We start from the raw sequence: 23389 nt of genomic DNA on the forward strand, positions 1-23389 counted from the left end.
ACACCAATAATAGAGACCCAAATAATGAGTGAACTCCCATTCACAACTGCTGCAAAGAGAATAAAATACTTAGGAATACAGCTTACAAGGGATGTGAAGGACCTCTTCAAGGAGAACTACAAACCACTGCTCAAGGAAATAAGAGAGGACACAAACAAATGGAAGAACATTCCATGCTCATGGATAGGAAGAATTAATATTGTGAAAATGGCCATACTTCCCAAAGTAATTTATAGATTCATTGCTATCCCCATCAAGCTACCATTGACTTTCTTCACAGAATTAGAAAAAACTACTTCAAATTTCATATGTAACCAAAAAAGAGCCCACATAACCAAGACAATCCTAAGCCAAGAGAACAAAGCTGGAGGCATCACACTACCCAACTTCAAGCTATACTACAAGGCTACAGTAACCAAAACAGCATGGTGCTGGTACCAAAACTGATACATAGACCAACGGAACAGAACAGAGACCTCAGAAATAACGCCACATAACTATAACCATCTGATCTTGACAAAAACAAGCAATGGGGAAAGGATTCCCTATTCAATAAATGGTGTTGGGAAAACTGTCTAGCCATAAGCAGAAAACTGAAACTGCACCCCTTCCTTACACCTTATACAAAAATTAAGATGGATTGAGGACTTAAATGTAAGACCTAAAACCATAAAATCCCTAGAAGAAAACCTAGGCAATACCATTCAGGACATAGGCCCGAACAAAGCCTTCATGACTAAAACACCAAAAGCAATGGCAACAAAAGCCAAAATTGACAAATGGGATCTAATTAAACTAAAGAGCTTCTGCACAGCAAACAACAACAACAACAACAACAAAAACCCAAAAAACTATCATCAGAGTGAACAGGCAACCTACGGAATGGGAGAAAATTTTTGCAATCTATCCATCTGACAAAGGCTAATATTCAGAATCTATAAAGAACTTAAACAAATTTATAAGAAAAACAACCCCATCAAAAAGTGGGCAAAGGATATGAACAGACACTTCTCAAAAGAAGACATTTATGCAGTCAACAAACATATGAAAACAAGCTCATCACCACTGGTCATTAGAGCAATGCAAATAAAAACCACAATGAGATACCATGTCATGCCAGTTAGAATGGCCATCATTAAAAAGTTAGGAAATAACAGATGCTGGAGAGGATGTGGAGAAATAGGAATGCTTTTACACTGTTGGTGAGAATGTAAATTAGTTCAACCATTGTGGAAGACAGTGTGGCAATTCCTGAAGGATCTAGAACTAGAAATATAATTTGACCCAGCAATCCCAATACTGGGTATATACCCAAAGGATTATAAATCATTCTACTATAAAGACACATGCACACGTATGTTTATTGCAGCACTGTTCACAATAGCAAAGCCTTGGAACCAACCCAAATGGCCATCAGTGATAGACTGGATAAAGAAAATGTGTCACATATACACTAGGGAATACTATGCAGCCATAAAAAGGATGAGTTCATGTCCTTTGTGGGGACATGGATGAAGCTGGAAACCATTATTCTCGGCAAACTAACACAAGAACAGAAAACCAAATACTGCATGTTCTCACTCATAAATGGGAGTTCAACAATGAGAATACATGGACACAGGGCAGGGAACATCACACACCAGGGCCTATTGGGTGGTAGGGGGCTAGGGGAGGGATAGCATTAGGAGAAATACCTAACGTAGATGATGGGTTGATGGGTGCAGCAAACCACCGTGACGTGTGTATACCTATGTAACAAACCTGCATGTTCTGCACATGTATCCCAGAACTTAAAAAAAAATAAAATGTCCATTTTTAACAAAAATTCTAAGACATGCAAAGAAAGAGGAAAGTATGGCTCATACATAGGGAGAAAAGTAGTCAAAAGAAGCTGTCCCTGAGGAAGCCCAGATGCTGGACTTAATAGACAAAGACTTTAAATCAGTAATTTTAAGTATGTTCAACAAACTAGAGGAAACTATGTCTAAACAACTAAAGGAAAATATGAGAGCAGTGTCTCACCAAATATAGCATATTAATAAAGAGAAATGATAGCCTGTAATCCCAGCACTTTGGGAGGCTGAGGCAGGTAGATCACCTCAGGTCAGGAGTTTGAGACCAGCCTGGCCAACATGGTGAAACCTCGTCTCTACTAAAAATAGAAAAAATTAGCCAGGTGTGGTGGTGCGTGCCTGTAATCCCAGCTACTCTGGAGGCTAAGATTGGAGAATCGCTTGAACACAGGAGGCAGAGGTTGTAGTGAGCCGAGATCGTATCACCGCACTCTAGCCTGGGCAACAGAGTGAGAGTCCTTCTCAAAAAAAGAAATGATAAAGAAGAACCAAATAGAAATTCTGGAGTTGAAAAGTAAAATAACTGAAATGAAAACTTCACTAGATGGAATCAACAGTAGATTTAAGAAGACAGAAGAATCAGGAAACTTAAAGAAGAATCAGTGAATTTTAGATTATATGGTCTGAGGAACAGAATGAAGAAAAATAAACAGCCCCAGAAACCTGTGGGAAACCATGTAATGCACCAACATAATGTTTAATAGGAATCTGCAGTGGAGACAGAAAGAATATTTAAAAAAATAGTGCCTGAAAACTTATCAAATTTGATTAAAAATAGTAATCTATACATCTAAGAAGCACAGGGAAATCCAAGTAAGATAAAGAGATCCACACCTAGACACATCCTAATCAAAATGTCAGAAGACAAAGTCAGAATCTTTTTTTTTCAGATGGAGTCTCGCTCTGTTGCCCAGGCTAGAGTGCAATGGCTAGATCTCTGCTACTGCAACCTCCACCTCCCAGGTTCAAGAAATTCTCCTGCAAAGGCAGAATCTTAAAACAGCAAAAGAGAAGCAACTCCTTTTGTACAAGGGATTCTTGATAAGATTAACAGTTGTATTCTCATTAACACCATCGGGTACAGAAGATAGTGGGATAACATTTTCAAAGTGCTGAAAGGAAAAGACTGCCAATTTTTCTCAAGAATTCTGTATCCCTTAAAAATGAAAAATACATTTTTAGGTAAACAAAAGCTGAGAGACTTCCGCTAGCAGATCTGTCCTACAAGAAATACTAAAGGATGCCCTTTAGGCTGAAATAAAAGGATGCTAGACAATAACTCAAATTCATATGAAGAAATAAGGAGTATTAGTAAAGGTAACTGCATAGGTAAATATTAAAGACACTATAAAAATGCAGTTTTTGTTTATAACTTTTTTCTCCTATCTGATTTAAAGGACAGTTGAGTAAATCAATGATTGTAAACCTGTGTTAATCAACATATAATGAAGATGTAATTTGTATGATAATAGTGCAAAGGAAGGGGGAGGTAATTGAGATATAAATAGGAGCAAAGTTTTTTGCGTACTGTTTGTTATGAACTGAATATTTGTGTGCCCCTAGAATTTGTATGTTGAAGTCCTTACCCCCATTATGAATGTATTTGGAGACAGGGCCTATGAGGAAGTGATTAGGTTAGACTTAGGGTTAGGGTTAGGGTTAGATCTTAGAGGTGAGATCTCTAGGGTGAGATCTTACAGGTGGGGCCTTAATTCAATAGGATTTAGGGAAGAAGAGATACCAGAACGCTTTCTCTACCATGTTAGGACAAAGCAAGAAAGTGGTCATCTGCAAACCTGAAAAAGAACCTTCACCAGCAACTGAATTAGCTGCCACCTTGATTTTGGACTTCCCAGGTTTCAGAACTATGAAAAATAAATTTTTATTGTTTAAACCACCAAATCTGTGGCATTTCTTTTAGCAGTCCAAGTAAACTAAGACACTGTTGTAATTAAGTTAGTATTAATAATCTGAATTAGATGTTTCTAAAATAAGATGAAATTGTAATCCTCAGGGCAATCATGAAAAAAATAACTGGAAAAAAATAGTAAAAGAAATGACCAGGGAATTAAGATGACACGCTAGAAAATACTGTTTTTTTTGTTTTTTGTTTTTTGTTTTTTTTTTTGATAGTGTCTTGCTTTGTCACCCAGGCTGGAGTGCAGTGTTGCCAGCATGGCTCACTGCAGCCTCAATCTCCAAGGTTCAAGCAGTCCTCCCACCTCAGCCTCCCAAGTAGCTAGGACTACAGCTGTATGCCATTCCATCCAGCTAATTTTTTGAAAGTATTTTTTGTAAAGATGGGGTTTCACCATGTTGCTCAGGCTGGTCTTGGACTACTGAGCTCAAGCAACCTACCTGCCTCAGCCTCCCAAAGTGCTGGAATTACAGGCATGAGCAACTGCACTCACAAAAATACATATTTAATGCAAAAAGGCAGTAACGGAGGAACAAAGACACAAAAAAGATAAGATATATATAGAAAACAACACAATGGCAGATGTAAATTATACGAAATCGCATTTTTTATTACATTAATTAAATTAAGTGGAAATAGACTAAACAAACTAATTGAAAGTTAGGGATTGTCAGACTGGATTAAAAAATAAAATGCAACTACATACTGTCTATAAAAGATACACTTTAGATTCAAAGACACAACTAGGATAAAAGTAGAAGAATGGAAAAAACATACCATGTAAACAGTAACCAAAAGAGGCCTTTAGGTGATTATACCAACATCAGAAAAAAAAAAAAAAAACCCACAAACAAACCAGTCTTTAAGAAAAAAAAATTGTTAATAAGAGATGAAGAGCATTTGATAATAAATGAGTCAATCCATCAAGAAATATAACAATTATAAACATCTATGCATCTAACAACAGAGCCCCAAAATATATGAAGCAAAACTGCCTGAATTGAAGCAATAAATAGATAATTCAACAATAATACTTGGTGTCTTCAAAACCCTGCTTTTTATAATGAATAGAATAATTAGAAGATTGCCAAGGAAATGAAAAATTTAAATGACACTGTAAACCAACTAGACCTAAAGAACACCTATAGAACACTCCACCCAATAACAGAAGAATGTACATTCTTCTGAAGTGCACCATGGAGTATTTTCAGAATAAACCATACTATTATGCATAAAACAAGTCTCAAACTTAAAATAGTTGAAATCATACAAAATATGTTTTCTGATTTCAATGGAATATTAAAAATCAATAACCAAAAAACTCACAACAATAAACTAAACAATGCATCAAAGAATAAATAAAAGATATATTAAGGAATACTCTGAGGAGGATTGAAAACACAACATACTACAACTAATGAGATGCAGCTAAAATCATTTTTAGAGGGAAGTGTATAACTGTAAACACCTATTTTAAAAAGAAGAAAGGTCCTAAATCAATAATCTAACTTTGCACTTTAAGAAACTAGGAGGGCAAACTAAAGTCAAAGCAAGCAGAAGGAAGAAAATAATAAAGATTGGAATGGTAATAAGTAGAACAGTAGAAAAATAATAGAGAAAATCAATGAAACCAAATGTTGATTCTTTGAAAAAATTAGCAAAATTGAATAACTTCTAACTATACTGTTCAAGAAAAAATGAGGGAAGAATCAAATTACTAAAAGAGTGAAAGGAGGCATTATCATTGACTTTACAGAAATAAAAAGGATTATAAGGGAATACTTTGAACAACTGTATGCCAATAAATTTGATAACCTAAATGAGGTGGACAAATTCCTAAAAAGACACTGACCCAGAAAGAAATAGAGGCCATTCATGGTGGCTCATGCCTGTAATCCCAGCACTTTGGGAGGCCAAGACGGGTGGATCACCTGAGGTCAGGAGTTTGAGACCAGTCTGGCCAACATGGTGAAACCCCATCTCTACTAAAAATACAAAAATTAGCTGAGCGTGGTGGCGTGTGCCTGTAATCCCAGCTACTTGGGAGGCTGAGGCAGGAGAATTGCTTGAACCCAGGAGTTGGAGGTTGCCGTGAGCCGAGATCGTGCCACTGCACTCCAGCCTGGATGACAAGAGCAAAACTCCATCTAAAAAAAAAAAATATATATATATATAGAAACTTTGAATACACACATAACATGTAAGGAGATTGAATTAGTAATAAAAATTCGACAAAGAATTGTCCAGGACCAGATGGCTTCCTTCATTAATTCTACCAAACATTTAAAGAATTCACACAAATCCTTCTTATACTCTCAGAGAAGTGGAAGTGGATAGAACATTTCCCAACTCTTTCTAAGAATCAAGTATTACCCTGATAACAACACCAAAGACATCACAATAAAGAAAACTACATATCAACATCTCTTATGAATACAGACAAAAAAAAAAAACTCTCAGGAAAACACTAGCAAACCAAATCCAGTGACATGTGAAAAAGAATTATACGTTATAAGTGGGATGTATCCCAGGAATGCAATGTTAGTTGAACATACAAAAATCAGTCACCATATGAATAAAGTAAAGGAAAAATATCACATGATCCTCTAAATAGATGCAGAAACAGGATTTGACAAAATTCAACACCTTTCATGGTAAAAATACTCCACACATTAAGAATAGAAAACTTACTCAAACTGTAAAGGGCATCTATGTAAAATCCACAGCTAACCTCAGTTTTCAGTGAAAAACTGAAAGCTTTCTCTGTAAGACCAGGAATGAGACAGGAATATCTGTTCTTACTACTTCTATTCTTCATTGTACTGGGAGATCTAGCCAGGGAAATTAGTTGAGAAAAAGAAATAAATGACATCTAGGTGAGAAAGAAAAAAATAAAGCCATCTCTATTTGTACATCACATGGTCTTGTATAAAGAAAATCCTAAGGATGTATAAAAGACCTAGAGTTAATAAATGAGTTCAGGAAAGTTATTGGATACAAGATGAACATACAAAAATCAATTGTATTTCTATAGACTAGAATGAATAATTTAAAAATTAAACTTAAAAACAATTCAATTTATATAGCATAAAAGAATATATCTGTACAACACCTGTTATATAATTTAACAAAATAAATGCAAGACTTGTACACTGAAAACTAGAAATCTTTCTTGAAAGAAATTAAAGATGACCTAAATAAATGGGAAGAAATCCCATGTTGATGGATTGGAAGACATAATATTGTTAAGATGGCAATACTCCCCTGATTGGTCCATGGAGTCAATGCATTCTTTATTAAAACTCCAGCTATTTTTTTCATTTCAAAAATTGACAAGCTGCTTCTAAATTTTTTTTTTTTTTTTGAGATGGAGTCTCACTCTGTCTCCCATGCTGGAGTGCAATGGTGTGATCTCAGCTCACTGCAAGCTCTGCCTCCCAGGTTCACGCCATCCTCCTGCCTCAGCCTCCTGAGTAGCTGGGACTACAGGCACCTGCCACCACGCCTGGCTAATTTTTTTGTATTTTTAGTAGAGACGAGGTTTCACCATGTTAGTCAGGATGGTCTAGATCTCCTGACCTTGTGATCTGCCCACCTCAGCCTCCCAAAGTGCTGGGATTACAGGTGTGAGCCACCGTGCCTGGCCGCTGCTTCTAAAATTTATATTTGTGTTCAAATGCAAAAGACAGAGAGTAGCCAAAACAATCTTGAAAAAGTAGAACAAAGTTGGAGGACTCACACTTCCAAATTTTAAAAATTACTCCAAAGCGACAGTAATCAAAACGGTGTGGTACTGACAAAAGGATCAACACATAGATCAATGCAATAGAATTGAGAGTCCAGAAGTAAGCCAGTCCATTTATAGGTCAGTTGATTTTTTTGACGAGGGTATCAATTCAACAGGGAAAAGAATACTCTTCTCAACAAATGGTGCTGGGACAACTGGATATTCACACGTGAAAGAATGAAGTTGGGCTGGGCACGGTGGCTCACACCTGTAATCCTAGCACTTTGGGAGGCCAAGGCAGGCAGATCACCTGGGGTCAGGAGTTTGAGACCAGCCTGGACAACATGGTGAAACCCCCTCTCTAGTAAAAATACAAAAATTAGCCAGGTGTGGTGGTGCATGCCTGTAATCCCAGCTACTGGGGAGGCTGAGGCAGAAGAATCGCTTGAACTCAGGAGGCGGAGGTTGCAGTGAGTCAAGATCATGCCACTGCACTCTAGCCTGGGTGACAGAGTGAGACTATGTCTTAAAAAAAAAAAATGAAGTTGGACCTCTTCCCTCACATCACATATATAAATAAATCTAAATGTGCCAAAGACCTAAACATAAGAGCTAAACTATGAAACTCTTAGAAGAAAATACAGGTATTAATCTTCATGACCTTGGATTAGGCAATAGTTTCTAAAAAATGACACCAAGGCCAGGAGCAGTGGCTCACGCCTGTAATCCCAGCACTTTGGGAGGCTGAGGCAGGCAGATTGCTTGAGGTCAGAAGTTCGAGGCCAGGCTGGCCAACATGACAAAACCCCATCTCTACTAAAAATATAAAAATTAGCCAGGCATGGTGGTGCATGCCTGTAATTTCAGCTACTCGGGAGGCTGAGGCTGGAGAATCTCTTGCACCTGGGAGGGAGAGGTTACGGTGAGCCGAGATTGTGCCACTGCACTCCAGCCTGGGTGACAGAGTAATACTCTATCTCAAAAAAAAAAAAAAAAAAAAAAGAAAAAGAAAAAAAAAAAAGACACCAAAAGCGTAAGCAACGAAAGAAAAAACAGATAAATTAGACTTTATCAAAATTAAAAACTTTTGAGCATAAATGATACTATCAATCAAGTGAAAAGAAAACCCATAGAGTCTTAGTCCATTTTGTGTTACTTCAAAAGAATATCTAAGATGGGATAATTTATAAAGAAAAAATGGTTTATTTGGCTCACAATTCTGATGTCTGGAAAAGTTCAAGATCGGGCATCTGGTGAGGGCCTCAGGCTGCTTCCACTCATGGTAGAAAGTGAAGGGAAGCCATCATGTGCAGAGATCACATGGTGAGAGAGGAAGGAAGAAGTGGGTGGGAGACGCCAGGTTCTTTTTAAAAATCATTTTTTTAAATTTTATTTATTTTTAAATTTTATTTTAAGTCTTGGGATACATATGCAGAACATGCAGGTTTGTTACATAGGTGTATTACCTGTGGCCAGGCTCTTTTTAAACAATGAATATAGTGAGAACTCACCCCTAAGAGAAGGCATTAATCTATTCATGAGGAATCCACTCCTATGATCCAAACACTTCCATTAGGACCCCTCTCCAATGTTGGGGATTAAATTTTAATACAAGGTTTGGAAGGGAAAAGAATCTAAACCACGGCACATAGAACAAGAGAAAATATGTGCAAATCCTATATCTAATAAAGGTCTAAAATCCAGAATACATAAAGAACTATTACAACTCAATAATAATAAGACAAATAACAAAAGTGAGCAAAAGATTTTAATAGTAAGTGGAGCAGAAATGCAGACATTTCACCAAAGAAGATACAGAAGGGATCAATAAGCACATGAAACAATGCTCAGCATTATTATTCACTAGCAAAATGCAAATCAAAACCACAATGCAATACCATTTCACACCCACTAAATGGCTATAGTTAAAAAAAACAGATAATAATATATGTTTGTGAAGATGTGCAGACGTTGGAACCCTGGTGGGATCATAAAATGGTATAGCTGCTTTGGAAAACAGTTTGGCAGTTCCTCAAAAAGTTAAGCATGTAGTTAACATGTGACACAACAGTTTCACTTCTAGGTGTATACCTTTGAGAATTAAAAACATGTCCACACAAAAACTTGTACACAGATGTTCACAGCAGCATTATTTATAATAGCCAAAGTGAAAATAAACCAAATGCCTAACTGCTGAATGGATAACAAAATGTGATATATCTATACCATGGAATATTATTCAGCCATAAAAAGGAATGAAGTACTGATGCATTCTACAGCATGGATGAACCTTGAAAACATTACACTAAATGAAAGAAGCCAATCGTAAAAGGCCACATATTGTATGATTCCATTTATATGAGATGTCCAGAAAAGGCAAATTTATACAGGTAGTTAAGTATCCATTTATTGTTACCAGAGGCTCTTGGGAGTGGGGAATGAGGAGTGACTGTTGGAGGGTATGGATTTTCTTTCTGGGTGATGAAAATGTTCTGGAATTAGATACTATCTATAGGCAGTTGTATAGATAGGGTTGTACAACTTTGTGAATATACTAAAAGGAACTAAATCTAATGCTTAAAAAGGCAAATAAATAAAAAGTATGAATGAAGGGGAAGGTGGAGTTGAGTGTTAATAACATATGGAGCCAAATATTTTTAACCACAAATGCAGCAGAATGTTGAGTCTAGTGTAAACCATAGGTAGAGAAGAATGTGGCATCAACTATTAATAGTGAGTGGAGCAGAATGTTGAATCTAGCATAAGGAAAAGCAGAACATTATATCTGCTGCTACAATTGCACACAGCAGAATGTGTTGTCAGGTGTTAATAGTGATCAGAGAATGTGGATTCAAGCATTTGTAGTGAATGTAGCAGAATTTGATGTCTAGTGTGAATGCTGCAGAGAGCATATTGTAGAGTTTTGTTCTAAGGGTGAATAGAGGAGAGTGTGGTGTCTACTGCTGATGGCAAATGAAACAGAATGTTGTGTCTCACATTAAAAGTTAATGGAATAGTCAGTGTCATGAAAAACAAAAAACAGCTGGGAGACTGTTCTAGGTTAAAAGAGACAAAATAGAGCAACTGTGTGCAATATGAATTGGATCCTTGATTGGATCGCTCATCATATTTTCTGATGACTTTTTTGACAACTGAGAGAATTTAAATAAAGTTTCTGTATTAGATGATATTATTGAATTATTTCAAATTGAATTATTTCTAACTCAATAATAACCATTGAGTTAATGTTAATTTTTAAAGATGTGATAATGTCATTGTGATTCTCCTTCCTTATTTTGAGGTGAATTGCCATGTCTTTGTTGATTCAGCAAAAATTGCATCTACCTACCTACCTGCCCATCTATCTATCTATTTATCCATCTGTCTACCTATACTAAGAAAGTATATGTGGGAAAATGATGACTGGTGAATCTGGGTAAAGGGTGTGAGGGTGTTTATTGTATGTTCTTTCAACTTTTCTATATCAAAACAGAATGTTAAGCAGCATTAATTGGAAATGGTGCAAAACATTGTTTTTAGCAGAAGGCTAAAGGAAGCAGAATGTGGTGTCTGGCATTAATAATAGAGCAGAATATTGTGTCTATTGTTGAGTGAATAGAGCAGAATGTGACTCAAACAATAATAGTGAATGTGGTAGAATGCAGCATGTAGCATTAAAAGAGAGTGAAGTAGAATGAAGTATCAAGTATTAATAGTGAAGGGAACAGAATGTTGTACCTCAACTAGGGGTGAATGGAGGAGTATATGGTGTCTAGCATTAACCGTAAGTGAAACGGAACATTATGTTTAGCGTTAAAACTGAATTAAGTAATCCCAGCACTTTGGGAGGCCAAGGTGGGTGGATCACGAGGTCAGGAGTTCAAGACCAGCCTGGCCAACATAGTGAAATCCCATCTCTACTAAAAATACAAACATTAGCCAGGCATGACGGCGCGTGCCTGTAGTCCCAGCTACCCGGGAGGCTGAGGCAGGAGAATCGCTTGAACCCGGGAGGTGGAGGGTGGAGGTTGCAGTGAGCCGAGATTGTGCCACTGCACTCCAGCTTGGGCAACGGAGTGAGACTTCGTCTCAAAAAAAAAAAAAAAAAAATAGTGAATTAAGCAGAATGCAAGATCTAGTGTTGACAGTGAAGGGAACAGAAGGTTGTATTGATCGTAAGGGTGACTGAAAGAAAAATAGTGCCTGGTGTTAGTAATGAATGAAGTGAGTTGCTCTGTCTGGTGTTAGAGGTGAATGGAACAGAATGTTGTGTCTAGCATAAGGGTGAATGGAGCAGAATGTGTATCTGACATTAATAGTGAATGGAGCAGAATGCTGTGTCTAGTGCTGATAGTGAATGAAGCAGAATATGGTTTAGGAGTTAACAGCAAATGTGGTGTTTAACACTAGAAATATAAGTATCAAATTGAAGTGTGTCCAGAAAAGGGTTAACAAAACAGGCCTGAGGCTGCTATCTTAGGGCCTGCTTGCAAGGTTGCCTCTTGGATGGCATCTGGGAACTTGGATTTTGGGAGTATTCCTACTTTCCCTAACTGATAAGGCTGGCTCGCTGTGCCTAGATTGTACAAACAATCTGGTTCATGCTGAACAATCTGCTTTCCTTTTGGGAGTCTGGAATTTTGGCACATGCTAGGCAGAGGGTGCTGATGTGACCAGCCCCCAGTTAAAACATGGCACACTGAGCCTCTAATGAATCTTAGAGCAGACTCTGTTTTTCTTTTTCTTTTTTTTTTAGATGGAGTCTCACTCTGTTGCCCAGGCTGGAGTGCAGTGGCACCATCTTGGCTCACTGCAACCTCCGCCTCTCGGGTTCAAGTGATTCTCCTACCTCAGCCTCCCGAGTAGCTGGGATTACAAGCGCGGGCCACCATGCCTGACTAAGAGTTTCTGTTTTTCTGTCTTATGGGGCAGAAACACAGCACACACGTGTCTGCATTGTTGTTGCTGGAGTAAGAGTGCATTCTGTGTGACCCCTCATGGGAGCGGGAGAGTAAGGAAGCCTGCACATGGATTCCTCTAGTCTCTGCCTATGTTCTTTCCCCCCGATGAGCTAGCTGTATCTTCTGAATATGTTGCTGTAATAAATCTCAGCTGTGGAGAGCTGAGAATGGGAGAAGAGCAGAGTGTGTGAGCAGCATGGCGGTCTCCTCTCCTCTCCTCTCCTCACCTCACTCTCATGGCCTACCTTTACCCGCCCGCCTGCTCAGCGCCCAGAACACCTTCCACCATGACCGCCTCAGCACATTCCCACTTAAACAAAGGTATTAAGCAGGTGTACATGTCCCTGTCTCAGGGTGAGAAAGTCCAGGCCATGTATATCTGGATCGATGGTACTGGAGAAGGATGGCGCTGCAAGACCCAGACCCTGGACAGTGAGCCCAACTGTGTGGAAGAGTTGCCTGAGTGGGATTTTCTTTCTTTTCTTTCTTTCTTTCTTTTCTTTCTTTTCTTTCTTTTCTTTTCTTTTCTTTTCTTTTCTCTTTCTTTCTTTTCTTTCTTTCTTTCTTTCTTTCTTTCTTTCTTTCTTTCTTTCTTTCTTTCTTTCTTTCCCTTCCTTCCTTCCTTCCTTTCTTTTTCTTTCTTCTTTCTTTCTCTCTCTTCTTTCTTTCTTTCCCTCCCTCTCTCCCTCCCTCCCTTTCTCTCTCTCTCCCTCTCTCTCCCCCTTCCTTCCTTCCTTTCTTCCTTTCCTTTCCTTTTTTCTTTCTTTCTTTCTTTCTTTCTTTTTTTCTTTCTTTCTTTCTGTCTCTCTCTCTTTCTTTCTTTTCTTTCTGACGGAGTTTTCACTCTTGTTGCCCAGGCTGGAGTGCAATGGCACGATTTCAGCTCATTGCAACCTCGGCCTGCCAGGTTCAAGCGATTCTCCTGCCTCAGCCTCACGAGTAGCTAGGATTACAGGTGTGTGTGACTACGCCCAGCTGATTTTTTGTATTTTTAGTAGAGACGTGGTTTCACTATGTTGGCCAGGCTGGTCTCCAACTCCTGACCTCAGGTGATCCAGCTGCCTTGGCCTCCCAGAGTCCTGGGATTACAGGCATGAGCCACCATGCCTAGCCTGGAATTTTGATGGCTCTAGTATTTTACAGTCTGAAGGCTCCAACAGTGACATGCATTTCATGCCTCCTGCCATGTTTTGGGATACCTTCAGTAAGGACCCTATAAGCTGGTGTTCTGTGAAGTTTTCGAGTACAACCAAAAGCCTGCAGTGACCAATTTGAGGCACACTTGTAAGTGGATAATGGACATGGTGAGCAACCAGCACCCTGGTTTGGCATGAAACAGGAATATACCCTCATGGGGACAGATGGGTACCCCTTTGGTTGGCCTTCCAGTGGCTTCCCAGGACCCCAGGGTCCATATTACTGCAGTGTGGGAGCAGGCAAAGCCCATGGCAGGGACATCGTGGAGGCCCATTACCAGGCCTACTTGTATGCTGGAGCCAAGATGGTGGGGACTAATGCTGAGGTCATGCCTGCCCAGTGGGAATTTCAAACCAGACCCTGTGAAAGAATCAGCATGGGAGATCATTTCTGAATGGGCTGTTTCATTTTGCATCATGTATGTGAAGACTTTGGAGTGATAGCAACCTTTGATCCCAAGCCCATTCCTGGGAACTGGAAGTGTTCAGGCTGCCATACCAACTTCAGCACCAAGGCCATGTGGGAGGAGAACGGTCTGAAGTACACTGAGGAGGCCATCGAGAAACTAAGCAAGTGGCACCAGTACCACATCCGCGCTTATGATCCCAAGGGAGGCCTGGACAAAGCCCAACACCTAGCTGGATTCCATGAAACCTCCAACATCAACGACTTTTCTGCTGGTGTAGCCAATCGTAGTGCCAACATACACATTCCCTGGACTGGTGGCCAGGAGAAGAAGGGTTACTTTGAAGACTGTTGCCCCTCTGCCAACTGCGAACCCTTTTCGGTGACAGAAGCCCTCATCAACACGTGTCTTCTCAATGAAACCGGCAATGAGCCCTTCCAGTACAAAAACTAAGTGGACTAGACCTCCAGCCGTCGAGCCCCTCCTAGTTCTTCATCCCCACTCCAACTCTTCCCCTTCTCCCAATTGTCCCAATTGCAACTCAAAGGGTGGAATATAAAGGTCTTTTTTTAATTCAAAAAATTAAAAAATAAATAAATCTTAGCTGCAAATACAACTTTATTCTGAGTCCTATGAATCTTTCTATCAAATCTCTAGATATGAGATTAGTGTTGGAGATCCCTGACACACAGTATTTACTATTAATGGTGAAAAGAGCAGAATATTGTACTTAGCTCTAAAAGTGAATGGAGGAGAATGTGAAGTTGAGTGTTAATAGTAAATGAAGCAGAATGTGTGTCTGGTGTTGGTAGACAGTGGAGCAGAATGTGGTGTCTGGCAACTCGTATTGAACATAATGTTGAGTCTGGTGGAAGGTTTGATGGATCAGAAAAGTGTAGAACCTGCAAAGATCTGCAGGATCCTGCAAAGTATAGTAGATAAATAAGTAGTGAATAATTCCTTTGCTCCCCATGTTTTAGGCAGAGCAAGGAAGTAGGTGCTGTCCTTATTTGTCCAGGTGTTCTGTGCTCTTGGGCAATGGGACTTACCTTGGGCAGAGATGCTCGAGAGCCGGAGCTCTGGGTGGTCATGGTGAGCACAGTGGTGATGCCTAGGCCCACACGAGCAGGTGCAGCATCCATGTTGATCCAGAAGGAGATCCATGAGAGGATGACAATGAGCAGGCTGGGAATATACATCTGAATCAGGTAGTAACCCATCTGCCGCTCCAGGTGGAACCGGGCCTCAATGCAGGTGAATTTACCTGCAAGAAATTGCAGTGAGAAGGCAGTGTAGCCTGGTGAATAGGACAAAAGGCTTTAGGATTAGAACAACCTCGGCTGGAGTCCTGGTTCAGTCTCACACTACCTGTGTCCTTAGACAAGTATTTGAATTGTTCTGTATCTGTTTCCTTATGTATAGTAAACTGGGGATAATAACAATAATACTTCCATCATATAGTTACTTATATGATTAATGTGAGGATAAAATGAGATGATGCTTATGAAAAACTTAGCAGTCCTCATACATTGTAAATGTTCAGAATTGTCAATTGCCAACATCACTGTTACCATCATCATCATCATCATCAATATTTTCTTGCTAAGAATGGGCCTGACTAAGTAGAACTTTCTCTACCTTTCTGCCAGTTATCTTCCCAAAACATGACTTGATCCTGTTATTTCCTCTTGTAAAACCTTTGGTCTCATCCTTCTTTCCTCATACAAGGCAGTTCCCATTACCTACAGGAAAAAGTTTAAACTCTTTAGCCTGCCCTTTATAATCAAGCTCTAACCAGTCTTTCTATCCCCTTCCCCATCTTTCTTCACCCTAATCATGACTCCCTACATGCCATCCCTTGCCTTGAGCATGCCCTGAACTTTCATGTTTCTGAGCTTTTGATCTTGCTCATCCCTTTGCCCAGAATGCCCTTGTTCCTTCCCACAACCAGCCAAATAAATCTTCCTTCTCCTCCATGGCAGTGTAAATGTGAAGATTCTCCCAGACAGAATGCTGCTCTTTTTCTGTATTCCCTGAGCCCTGTTCACATGATCATCAGAGCCTTCAAGATATAATACAGTGAGTGAATGGGCAAGTCAGTCTCTTTTTCTATCTGTCTTCTGCACTAGACTAGGCAGCTTGTCTGCTCCCTGTCTGTGTATCCCTGGAACTGGGATGGGGCCAGTCTTATGGTGGGATCTTAGTTCCTGTCTACTGAAGCACAATAGCGAATTTCCTGGAGTTCCCTGGACTGTAAGCTGTAGGCAGGGCCTTGTCAGTCTTTTCTTCTTGCATCCATAGAGTCTAGCACAGAGTTCAGCTCTAACTTAAATGAAAATGGTGAAGAGCAAGTGAAATGAATCAGAATATGCTGTGTACATTTAGGTTGTTTCCATATCTTGGCTATTGTGAATATTACTGCAGTGAACATGGGAGTGCAGATATGTCTTTGAGGTACTGATTTCATTTTCTTTGGATATGTATCTAGAAGTGGGATTGCTGGACCATGATATATTTCTCAATGGATGAATAGATAAAGAAAATGAAACATTATTCAGCCTTAAAAAAGAAGGAAATTCTGCCATTTATGACAATGTGAATGAAGATGGAGGACATTTTTATATTAAGTGAAATAAGCCAGACACAGAAAGACATATATTGTATGATCTCACTTATATGTGGAATCTAAAATAGTCATACTTACAGAAGCCAAAAGTAGCATGGTGGTTGCTAGAGGCTGAGGGATGGGGGAAATTGGGAGATGTTGGTCAAAGGGTACAGAATTTCAGTTGTGCAAGATGAATAAGTTCTGGAGATCTAATGTACAGCAATGTGACTAGAATTAACAGTGCTGTCCTGTGTGCTTGAAATTTGCTAAGAGGGTAGATCTCCTTTTTACTTATTTTTTTTTCTTTTTTGAGATAGAGTCTTCCTCTGTCACCTGGGCTGGAGTGCAGTGGCGTGATCTCAGCTCACTGCAGCCTCTGTCTCCTGGGTTCAAGGGATCTCCTGTCTCAGTCTCCAAAGTAGCTGGGATTACAGGTATGTGCCACCATGCCCAAGTAATTTTTTTTTTTTTTGTATTTTCAGTAGAGACAGGGTTTCACCATGTTGGTTAGGCTGGTCTCAAACTCCTGGCCTCAAGTCATCCACCTGCCTTGACCTCCCAAAGTGCTGGGATTACAGTCATGAGCCACCATGCCTGGCCTTTTTTTTCTTTTTCTCACATTTTAAGAGTTTTTAAATATATCTTGAATATTTGACCCCATCAGATTTATGATTTGCAAGTATTTTCTCCTATTCTGTGGGTTCTTTATCTTCACTATCTTGATAGTGTCTTTTGATGCACTTTTAATATTTATGAAGTCAAATCTATCTATTGTTTTTTCATTATTGCTTGTGTTTTTGATGTTATATCTAATAATCTATTGCCAAATCTAAGATTAGGAAGATTTGTCCTCATGTCTTCTAGAAGTTTTATCATTTTAGCTTAATCTTAAATTTAGGTCTTTAAGAGGGTAGATCTTAAAGTGTTCTTACTAGACACACACACATACACACACACATACACACACACACAATGAGAAGTATGTGAGTTGATGGATATGTTACTTAGCTTGAGTGTGGTAATTATTTCACAATGCATATGTATATCAGAACATCACGTTGCATACCTTCGATATATGCAATTGTTATTGGTCAGTTATACCTTAAGAAAGCTAAAAAGAAAAGAAAATGCTGTATAAAGAGTAAAAGACTTGGTATGCGAGGGTCAGTTGTGGTGATTTGACTTGGGAGTCATTGCTTTCATGGCTGCTATGGGAATACCATTATGGCTCAAGGAACAAAGAGAGTATCTTTGGAGGTTCTGAAACATCTCTGAGGTGACTCAGAAAGAGGGAGCTACCCAAGACAGACTGCAGCCCAGGCTGCCTGTACCTTCACTGGGCTTTCTACTTACACCAGAGCCTACGATGGTTTCTCTCAATCTCTCTTTTTCACCTCCTCCTCTTGCTGGCGTGCCATGCCTCTCTACTCTGTGCATCTAGGTTCAGACCCCAGCTTCCTACCCATCCTTCCAGCTGTTATACCAATTGACTGACTTTCTTCTCCCATGCTTTTATGAGCTTGTTCTCAGCCTGAGACAGGATACGCAAAGCCAGTCTTGATCTGGCCCCAGTCATCCAGATATTCAATCTTCCAACAAAGGCATGGGAAATAGAGAGCTAAGCTACACCATCGTGGCTTCTCTGACCTCTCATAGCTCACAGGCAAGTGAACCCTTTCTAGCTATTTACTAACCTTCAGTGACACCTCTCAGCTCCCTCTTGCTGAGGTCTATTGTGAGCATTCTCTCTACTTTTGCTCTATTGGAAATGCCAGTTCATCTGTGACAGAGACTACTAGATGTCTTCCCAATATCAGTTCTTTACTTCTGCCTTAGAAATAGGATCCATTCTGCTACCTGGAATAATGACTGTATTTACCAGCTTCCCTCGTAATTAGGTATGGCCCAAGCTTAAGTTACTCACTCCAGGACTCATAGGAAGAAAATGTCAGAGCCACATTTTTGTTTCAAAACCTATTCTCTTAACCATTAAGTAATCTTCATAAGATCTGTTGGATCAATGATTGAATGTGTCTGAAATGACCTCTGGTCCTGGTTGGGGGGTGGGATCTGAGGAGGGTGGCCCTTGTACCTACCTGTGTTGTAGTGCTTGGTGCAGTATCTCAAGTCCTTCTCTTCCTTCAAGATAAACTGGGGCAGAGTTAGTCCATCTGCTACCTGCACGGCTCCCTGTTCCTGCCACTCAAAGATGAGGTCATTCATCGTATATCCAACTGGGATGGGATCAGAAGAAGAAGCAGTCACCACTCAGAAGCACTTGTTTGAAGCATGTCAGGGTTGGTTAGGGTTAGAGACTGAGAGAGACATCAGACACTTGATGGAACTTGTGAGACCAGGTTCCTTTTTTTTCCTCTCAAAAGAGGTAAAAAACTGGTTAACTATTTATATCTACATCAGAGCCCTTCCACCTCTCTTCCCAACCTTCTGCATTAGCTTGTCCTATTGTTCCCCCTCTCACTCCTATGGTGAAATGCAGTTGACATCTGCTATTTTCACCTGCACACCATCCTTGCCAGCCTCCTCTTTTGCTCACAGCAGATACTCCTCTGTGGAACAACTCTATTGCACACTCTCTTGGTGGGACTAACCACTGGCTGGGGTAGAAGGGGGAAAGTGTGAAAAGGTGACTCAAGCTAGGCCAGACTGTGCCCCAGCACTTCAGCAACTATTGAGTGAAGTAACAAGAGGTTCAGAATTGGTTTGTGCTGATTCCCCTCACGGGTGGTGCTCCAAGGAAATGGTCCATTAGTTCCTGTTGCCTAAGTGCTCTGCCTTGGTTTCTGTATTTTTAAGTTAGTCAGATTGGTTTCTCTGTTTGCAATCAAAGGAGTCTGCTATCCAATCTGTTAAAATCCCAGTCCTCCATAAAGTCTACTCCAATAACCTCTTTCCTTCTCCATTAGAAGGAAGCACGCTTTCTGCCACGAGGCCACAGTGCTTTGTACTTCTAACAACACACCAATCACTTGCCGCCCTTTAGTAGAGTTATTTGTGCAGTCAGTTGTTAACCTCCCCTGCTGGAGTGAACATCTTGTGGGTTCAAGGACCATGACTTATTCAAGCCAGTTCTCCTCCATTCACATTTACCATAGACATGGAACAATGACCCTTTGGAGAATGCTGCTGGCTCCAAAACATGGGCCTCAGTTAGGCAATGTAAGGGAAGTTATATTTCTAATGCATTTTCTAAAAGCAAAGTCCTTCATCGAATATTTTGGGTTATTACTGTAATCTCCTGGGGTCTAGTGGTTAGGAGCAGCTGTGTGGGAATTTCTGCCTATCCCATGGGTAAAAAGGAGCCTGGTTCTTTCTAGAGGACTCATGCAAGACACTCACAGCTTTCCAGTTGCATGATACATGTCTGGACATCCATGGGGAAATTCTTCAAGTCCATGGGGCAGGCCAGTGTCAGGGTGATTCTGGGAAGAGAAGGGATTTTGAATGATGCAGGATCTACACATCAGGGAGGCTGTGCCTCTATTCTAGTTATTGTTAGAAAATCAGTTGCCCAGGGTAGGGGAAGAAGGTCAGGGAACTTGTGTTTGTTTTTTTGTTTATTTATTTATTTTTGAGAGATGAGATCTCTCTTTGCGGCCCAGGCTGGAGCGCAATGATGCAATAATGGCTCACTGCAGTCTTGACTTTCTGGGCTCAAGCAATTCTCCTGCCTCAGCCTCCAGAGTAGATGCGACCATAGGCATCTGCCACCATGCCTGCTAATTTTTAAATCTTTTTTTGTAGAGACCGGGGTCTCGCCATGTTGCCCAGGCTAGTCTCGAACTCCCAGGCTCAAGCAGTCCTCCCACATCAGTCTCCAAAAGTGCTGGGATTGCAGGCATGAGCCACCATGCCCGGCCGTGACATGATTTTCATATATAGAAAGCCCTGCAAATTACATACACACACATACAAACTGTTAACACAAATAAAGGAATTTAGCAAAACTGAAGGATAAAAAATCCACAAGGAGTTCTGGCAGGAAGCATGGTGGGAAGCAGAGTGCAGTCAGCTGCTTTGGGGACCTGCAGGCCCTCTGGCCTTGGAGGTGCAGATGAGCTGGGGGCCCGGGCCTGGCGGCAGGCTCTGTCCTCCAGGCTCCCAAAGCCCTTGCTGTGGCTCCCACCAGCTGGGCCCAGGCCTGAAGCAGCGACAAACCTCTTTTCCCACCCCACCTCAGTGACCTGGTGGCCATCTGGTCTCCCAGCCAACTTTGTCCAGCCTAGACAAAGCCCCCGATGGCTGCTGGGATGCAGCACCTTTGGGTGGCGGTGGGTGTGGACAACTCATGTTTATTAAATAATTATGTGTGTATTTCCAAGTTCCTGATTGAAAAATGGAGGTTTAGAGAGGTAAAAATAGGTTGCCTAAAGTGACACAGTCAGGGAACTTCTGGGTTTTTTGGAGTCTTTCTGGCCTCTGGAGACCTGTCTTTAGCAAGTTGCCTGGAGGCCAGGGGCTGCCCCTGTTCCTTACTCTTCTGCATAGCCCTCAGGTAGGGACAGAGCTCAAATTTTAAGTTGAGCAGCACCCATGTGCACCTGCAGCAGGTGTTGCAAGTGGTTCTTGGCTACCTTCTTCACACATAGGGCTCATCAAAGGTTATTTCAAAGAGGCCCTCTGCCTTCTGGGTGTCCAAACACAGTTGACTACATCAGTAGGCTCATGCTGGGGTCGACTGGAAAGGGGTGGGCTCCTCAGGATTCTGGGCTAGCTGTTTATTTTGGTTGTTCAACCCTGACAGAGGCCACAGACTCAGAACCAGAGGGAGTCCTCTCAACAGAATTCGAGGCCTGCAGCTCAAGCTGGAATACAAGACTCCAGCTTGAAAGGCTTTTCCAACATCTGAGTGCCTGCTGCAGGGGATGGAGAAGAAAGGCTTTCAGAGCCCAAAGAGCCTTAGATCATCAAGGCAACTCCCTCATGTGACAGGTGAGAAACGCAGGGTGCAGAGAGGGATAGGTTGAGAGTCATCTAAAGTCACACAGCAAGCTGATACATCAGCCAGGATTCAAAACCATGTGTCCTGGCCTTTGGATTCTGAGTCCCAGGGTGGGGTTGACTCATGTGTTTGCTGGCAGCACTGCTCTCCTGAAAAGCCAACCCCAATACCCTAAGACACCTAATTGGTGGTGTTCTAGTGGACCTGAACTGGCACTTTGGCTGCATGTGATGAGGTACACAGCCCTTTGTGAACTTCCTTCCTCCAGCTCACACCCACAGCTCTGGATGTGGGCCCCTTTAAGCACAAGGTTGAAGCAAAAGGGGAAAAATGGAAGGGAGAGGCTGAGGAAGAAGAGGCAAAAGAAGGGAGTGGAAGGAGGGAGAAAGTGAAGAGAGAGTGAATGTAGTTGAATTTCTGCAGATAAAAGCTCCAAAGTGGGGCAGCTGTCACACTGGGTTAATTTCCTGAAGTCGAATGACCTTGGAAACGTCACTTTCTGCTGATTTGTCCTATCATGCTGTACCAGGACTTAGCTTCCTAGAGATAGGAAATTAGCCTGGCAGCAGCAAAATCCAAGCAGGCTGACCTTACCATCCCCGCAGCCAGCTGGGCCTGGATGGCCATTTCCTAAGCCTGTCACTCTTCCAGTCTGGATGTTTACTTGAGGGGATGGGAAGGTGGGCTCCTGAGCGAGGAAGGCCATGTGAGCCTCGGGTTCCTCCAAGCCTGCTCTTGATGATGAGGTTCCTAAGCTCCCTCCCCTACCCAGCCTGCTTTCAGGAAAGACCGAGTTCAGTCAAACCTGAGGGTTAGGATCTGTACAGCCTCTCCCACAGGCCTGGACAGTTAAGGCTCATCACCCAAAGGAAAAAAAAATGTGTTTCCCTGAAGGACTGGAGCAGGAGGAGGAGACATTTAGGACCAGTGCCCTTTTTTAAGCTCTTTGAAATAAAAACATATTCATATATTGATCAAATATTTGAGTGCCTATTGAATGCCATGCACTGCTATAGGACTTTGAGAGGGCATCAGATTCACACTAATACAGATTAGAATCTAGGCTCTGCTACTAACAAACTGGAAACTTTGGCAGGTTACTTAAATTTTTCTGATTCTCATTTGTCTAATCTGCAAAATGGGCCTGGTAAAACCTGCTTCATGGGGTTATTAGGAGGGCTGGATATAACACATGAAAAGTACCCGGCATAGTTAGTGAATTCTCATGAATGGTAGCTGTTATTATTACATGTGTAAGGTCATTTTTTCACCTCTTGGACATTGGTCATTTTCCTTTTGCCTTAGGAGAGGAGATCAGGGACTTGGTGTGGAGGGGTGGCAGTAGACTCTGAAGGCTTTGCCCCTAGCCAATATCTCAAGGATACTCCACATCTGGAGAAGGAAATCTAAACCCCTAGACCCCGTGCAAAGTTTGGGGGATAGATTTTATAGAAGGGAGTATCCCTGGCCTTGACCGTGAGCAACACCATCCACCTGGCAGGCTCATTTACTTTGAAGTTGCTGTGATTTTCTAGGCTTTATGCCTTAGCTCCTGCTATTATTGGTAATCATGCTTGAATACTCTTTCCTATCTTGTTTGGTTGAAATGCTGAGTAACTTCAACCCCACTTTCTCTAGGATGGCTTTCTTAGTCTCCTTGGTTATAATAAATCATTGGCTCCTAGAATAAAATGCCCCATTGTATTTTATTCTTACTTGCTGAGTATAAGTTACAGAGCTGGGTCTACCTATTCTGCAA

General features: G+C 41.0%; 1 protein-coding gene, 1 long non-coding RNA gene and 1 pseudogene across 3 annotated transcripts in view; 2 read left to right on the top strand and 1 right to left on the bottom strand.

Moving 5' to 3' along the window:
* Nucleotides 1-23389, bottom strand: part of GLRA1 (glycine receptor alpha 1) — a 102820-nt gene that overhangs the window by 13634 nt on the left and 65797 nt on the right. For both annotated transcript variants that reach the window (XM_063604264.1, XM_003828984.4), the window contains exons 5-7: nt 20028-20110; nt 18767-18904; nt 15112-15326 (exon numbers count right to left, since the gene is read on the bottom strand). In XM_063604264.1, coding sequence (XP_063460334.1) covers nt 15112-15326; nt 18767-18904; nt 20028-20110 — 436 coding nt within the window. The remainder of the gene's footprint in view (nt 1-15111; nt 15327-18766; nt 18905-20027; nt 20111-23389) is intronic.
* On the top strand, nt 10678-15096 carry LOC100988773 (glutamine synthetase-like; annotated as a pseudogene).
* LOC117980409 (uncharacterized) overlaps nt 21419-23389 on the top strand; it is a 415604-nt gene continuing 413633 nt past the window's right edge. The window contains exon 1 of the long non-coding RNA XR_008625459.3: nt 21419-21620. This is a non-coding gene — a long non-coding RNA (uncharacterized LOC117980409). The remainder of the gene's footprint in view (nt 21621-23389) is intronic.

Source organism: Pan paniscus, chromosome 4 (genome assembly GCF_029289425.2).
Source record: "Pan paniscus chromosome 4, NHGRI_mPanPan1-v2.0_pri, whole genome shotgun sequence".
Lineage (NCBI taxonomy): Eukaryota > Metazoa > Chordata > Mammalia > Primates > Hominidae > Pan > Pan paniscus.